Consider the following 5,711-nt stretch of genomic DNA (forward strand, 5'->3'; position numbering starts at 1 on the left):
TTAAACAGAAAATAATGAAATTTATTTAGAACTCAATATATTACTTGCAAATTAAAAACGTAAAATAATCTGAAGCAGCAAACACTATAAACAATGTTCCAACATGACTGCTCACCACTGCACAAAGCAAGGTCCATAAAGACATGGAAGAGAAAGATTGGTGTGGAAGAACTAGACTGGCCTGCATACAGTCCTGAAAACCTGATAGAACCTTTGGGATGAACTAGAACAGAGACTGTGAGCCAGGCTTTCATGTGCCATGCGCTTTCTTAGTATGTGTGAAGAAATACAAATCACAGAGGAGCAGAATAGTACGCTCATTAAGTAGGTCTTCAGAGTTTTTCTCTCTCTCGTGATTCATAGCATCTGATCAATAAACAAAACATGCTTCTTGCTTCCCCAGTTTAACTGAATTCAGCTGGTTAATAACCGATGAAGCTTTTAATAAGAATAGTGCTTCTAAATTTCTCAAGATAAATCTCAGATGTCCACTTTACTACATTTATTAAGGTTGATGTTTGCTTAATTTATCTACTTCTTTCACAGAATCGTGCCCTTTTGTCTCTCTCTCTCTATGTTACAATCAACCACCTGTCTGATTATGTGCAGCTACATCTGCTGCAGTGCTGTGTACACCACTGTGCTGTTACAGTCACTGCAGCATTGTAGCTGTAGCTTTTTATCTGCAGCTACTTCTCCAGCAGTGTTGTCCATAGTGTAGCAGCACAGAGACAACAGCTGATTGTCGATGGGGTCTTTCCATATGAGAAAAACCAAAATCACATCCATGAAAGGATTGAACAGAAATAAATTCATGTAGATTAGAAAGATAGGAATGAGAAAATAAAGTGAAATTGGTACAATATAAAAGATGATCGGAGGAAGGAACATCAGACAATGATTAACTAACAACAGAACTAAGATTTCTACAATTCTCTGTTTTTCTTCAGTGGGCACTGAGGTGGCAGCAGGCAGAGTTTTGAGGGTCCAAACCAAAGTGAAGACGAACAGGAAAAAAGGAACGAGGGCAAAAAAAATTAACACAGGGAGTAAAATCACATAGAAGAATACAGCAAGAGGTACAGTGATAATAGACAGGATCCAAACCAGAACAGAGAGCAGCACAGAACCTTTAGTTTGTCTGATGCAGTTCCACTGTGGACGGGTGATGACCAAACACCTGCAACACAAGACAGACATACTGATCATTACAGGAGGACATTTATCTTTAGAGGGACGCTTGAGAATTTGATTGAATGCAATACAGACAGAGAAAGACAGACAGGTACCTTTCAGTAGCAATGCACATCTTGAAGTCAAGATTAGCAAACACGGCACAGCAAAAAATGCCAAGAGCAATATAATGATAGAGAACTTGTTCAGGGTTTTCTTTGACGATCAAAATGATGATCATCATGCTGAACTGGATTAGATTGGAGATTAAGAGGTTTGTGTAGTAGGTGATGGGGACCTGCTCCCTTCGTACCTGCAGAAAATATTAATGCAGTAATAAACATGATATTCAGAACTAAACATTTAAATGTTTACAGAAAATGATGTAGAGAGCTAGTGTTTTAATAACAACTGTATTAAGTGTCCAGAAAATATTTTTAGTGTGATTTAGACTAATAAGAAACTCAAAAATGTGTAAAAGCTGCAAAATGGTCTGATGGAATTAAAAAGAGTGACAGATTGGTGACCAGTGCAGGTTTCACTCCACCTCTCACACTGTGACACCTACGATAAGCTTCCACTTCAGAAGCAGAAAAAAAATGGATGGATGAATTCAGAACTAAACTTTATGAACTATTAACTCAGAAAATGAACATTTAACGTGACCAAAGTGGAAAAATCTTATAAAACTAGACTGTTTGTAAAAGTGAATTAGTTCAGCAGGAGTGAGACATAGAAAGTAATGAAAGTCTCTCATTTACGTACCACAAAAAACACCCAACAGGTCACTGCCATAGTGACCAAAGTTAAAGGAAGGCAGAAACAGACGCTTATCAAGAACATTATATCCAAGATATCCATCTCCAGCTGACTTTCTGTATGATGGATCCGCTATAAAAGCTCTATCCACTCTCTTCTCTTTACCAAAGGATCTGCCTGAGTGCAACAGGAGGTGTTAAAATAGTGAGCAGATCAACATTGTTGTTATTTTGATATGAAATTATAGCTAAAGATATTAGAAAGAAAATTGTGCCAAAATAAAACAAAAGGGGAAAAAACAAAATAGTGGTTGAATTAAATTGAACGTGTCCTATATTGAGTCAAAACCATCTGGACTAATAAATCAATTTTCCACTGATTTTGTTTTCTACAGATGAAAAAAAAAAAGCTAAACCTTTGAACCTAACTGAATTAGCAAGCTGTACTTATTAAACTGGTACCTGACTACAGAAATTATATACCTATAAGGAAGCCCTTGGTAGTTTGATCTGTCCACAAGCCTATCAGTTAAGTACAAAATTAAGCAGAAATAAAGCATAATCAATAAATATATTTTCATTTGGTTTTCATTTAAGCAGCTTTCATGCTGTTTACAAGGAAGCTCAAAAGAATAAAGTAACCGCCTCCTGTATCTTCAATATATATACAAGTAAACATCAGCCTTACTTTCTTCAGCGCAGCTTCCAACTCAATAGTTAATTCAGCATTGTGCCATTTAAGATATTTTTATCAGAGCGAATCAGAAAAAGGAAATTGTGGTGGGTTATAAACTCCACCCCACAGCCCCTGTGGCAGCACATTCACACGCTTTGATGAGAATAGTCAAACCATTTTTATTCAATGTTATTTTCGTGTTCAGCTTTGTTTAGGATTAAGTATTAATTCCACTTCATGTCTCTGATAAATTTAACTTAATCTTGAGCGAGTACAGCAGGCTGAGCAGACCTGTGTCTTTCAGCACAACACAAAACAGTGACTTGACTATGACGATTAACTTTGCTCACTGGCTGACTACTAAATCTGTAAAATAATTGAAACACCCTCCTGACACCCTGTACATAAATATAGACATTTAAAATCATAGTTTAGCTAATAGTGTACCATGATCTCAAAGGACGATATTCACTGTTGTTTCCTTTGCCTGTTGCAGAACGTCTCTGCAGGGGAGTTGCTTCTTTGTGGAGACGTGAGAGGCCGGAAGGTGATATACCAAGAGATGGCGCTTTCTTCAAAAAAAAAAACAAAAAAACATTGACTAGGATAGTTAGCTATAGATGATTATTGTAGGTTCTTTATCTTATCATATAAACCACATCAAGGCCACTGCTTTGATTTCATTTATATAAATACAACTGAATAGAATTTCACATTCTTTTCTTAGCTTGTGTTGTAAACCTCTTCATCCATTAAATATAAAAACTTAGAGTTACGTTTTGAAAATGTCAAATAAATGCATAAAAGTTTACAGTCAGTTTGACCATTCAGATATTTTACACTACAAATTACCAAAACTCCAGTAAACCATTCTTCATTCATCCATTTCAATCTAATCTAATAAATAGATACAATTTCAAAGAAAATTATTCTATCCTGCTTTCTCCTGTAACACAAACCAGATGTGAAGGTTATTTCTGAGACTTGTAAACTTGTAAACAAACTAGCTTATCGTTTGTTGTACTGTTGTACTAGCTATGACTGTGCAATGACAATAAAGAGTTGTCTTATCTTACAACTGCAGTGAGAGAAAGTCATTAAAGCTGTTGGCCTGAAGCTGTAGGATAACTGAGATTTGCATAACTGATCTAGTTTCCTGATAAATATAGAAGAACTGCACATGGTGGTACTAGGTTCTCTGGAAAAACAGGAATGCAAAATAATTTGCAAACTTTGTACGGCTGATAGCTTAGAATTATATGAGCTTCTGTTTGGTTCAGATCTATTTTCTCCCAAATCAAAATTGGCACATCATCACATTCAGATCATAATTTGTTTTGCAAAAACTGCTGGAATGGAGGGATTAGCTTCTCTACATGGATGACATTAAGCTCTATGTCAGGAATGACTGAAACACTGATTTACAGATCCACACCACCAGGCTCTACAGCACCGACATTAATCCGGCACAGCATGTACCACTGTCAGATACAAAAAACTGGACTGAAAGACAGCATAGAGGCGCTCATCATGGCAGCACAGGAACAAGCTCTAGTGCTGTGTTGAAGGTAAATTGTGAGTAAATATAATTCTAGTTAAAGATGGGAAATTTAAAGAGTCAAGAGACTTTTGTTACCAGTCATGTCTTTTAAAAAGCAGTTAAAAACCTGTTTAAACTCGCTTTTGGTTGATTTTGTTTTGTTTTTTATTTTAATGTTTGTTTTCTGCCTCTGTAAAGCACTTTGTGATTTTATCTTGAAAGGTGCTATATAAATAAAATTTTACTTTTTTACTTTTACCACACTACTGACTGCAGCTTTCAACACTAACCAGAACAATATGGGTTGTTTCTATGAGATTTGACTGTGAGGGGAAAGCTGTTCCACAGTTTGGGGGCACAGAAAACGCTTGATCTCCTCTGCATTTAAATTAAGAGTGAGACACAGTCAGAAACATCTGATCAATTGACCTGGAAGCTGAATAAAGAGGTCAGAGATGTAGAAAGCAGAAAGGAGCTAAACCATGAAGGGCTTTGTAGGCAAACAGGAGGGTCTTGAAATCTATTCTGAACCTCACTGGCAACCAGCGTAGAGATGCTGAAACAGGTGAGATGTGAGCAGCAGCATTTTGGACAAGCTGAAGACGGGACACAGAGGACTGACTGAGACCAACGTAAAGTGAACTGCTGTATGCTGTCGTCTGCTTACCCTCCAAATATTATTAGAGGGGTTTTTTGAATATAAAAAGGGTCAGGTGTCCTGACAGGTGTCACTTCCCTCTTAGTTAAGCTGCTGGGAGCTTCCCAGACGCTAATGTTTTTGTCACTTTTTACATTCTAAAGTAATGTAAGTAAGTCCAGGCTTTAAACGCTGAAACCAAGCACACCATTGTTTTTCTTGTGACATTACCAATAAGTTTGATGTGTCACATGGCCCTCTTCCTATTGAATAAACAAAAGTTGTATCCAAGATGGCCGACTTCTAAATGGCCACCATGGTCACCACCCATCTTGAGGAGTTTGCCCCCTCACATATACTAATGTGCCACAAACAGGACTTTAATATCACCAACCATTCCCATGTTATTATCCATATAAATGGCCCACCCTGTAGTTAAAAATGGCCAATTATACCCTGGAACCCAGAGGGTTAAACATTTTTCTAAAGTAATGCAATAGTTAATAATAGTTAATGCGTGTGTGTGTGTGAGATTATATCGTATGGTATTTTATCGTCATGTGTTCAGGATCTCTGTTACAATGTTACAATGGCGCCCTGGGTGAACACTCCCTCTTGCGCCCCCCCCCCCCCCCCCCCCCCCCCCCCCCCACACACACACACACACACACAAAACACATTAAGGACTGTACATTAACATGAAACGGTTTTACACACACACACACACACACACATGAAGAGAGACAGAGTATGCATAGTATGCAAATGGCTACCAAACAGCCATCATAATTTGTCATACAATGAGAACAGGACAAATAAAGAATTGACAATGACTAATTAATATTAAAGTCTGTAACATAAGGTATTGTTTGGAGTTTAGTCTGTTACGGTTGCTATTTTTTCCATTTCTTCTTGGAGCAACTGTAA

The 5,711-nt window shown here is 37.3% G+C and overlaps 1 protein-coding gene across 1 annotated transcript; it reads right to left on the reverse strand.

Annotated features, from left to right (window-relative positions):
* Window positions 1-609: 609 nt before the first annotated feature.
* On the reverse strand, window positions 610-1,968 carry LOC146655215 (uncharacterized). Its single transcript, XM_085428840.1, has 3 exons — window positions 1,939-1,968; window positions 1,290-1,486; window positions 610-1,180 (listed from the first exon to the last, which is right to left on the reverse strand). Exons 1-3 carry the CDS (start codon window positions 1,966-1,968, stop codon window positions 610-612), a joined length of 798 nt encoding a protein of 265 aa, XP_085284966.1.
* Between the last annotated feature and the right edge of the window lie 3,743 nt (window positions 1,969-5,711).

This window comes from Rhamphochromis longiceps, linkage group LG13, assembly GCF_057381845.1.
Source record: "Rhamphochromis longiceps isolate RC_006_pf linkage group LG13, R_longiceps_female_GT1.1, whole genome shotgun sequence".
NCBI classification, from domain to species: Eukaryota; Metazoa; Chordata; class Actinopteri; order Cichliformes; family Cichlidae; genus Rhamphochromis; species Rhamphochromis longiceps.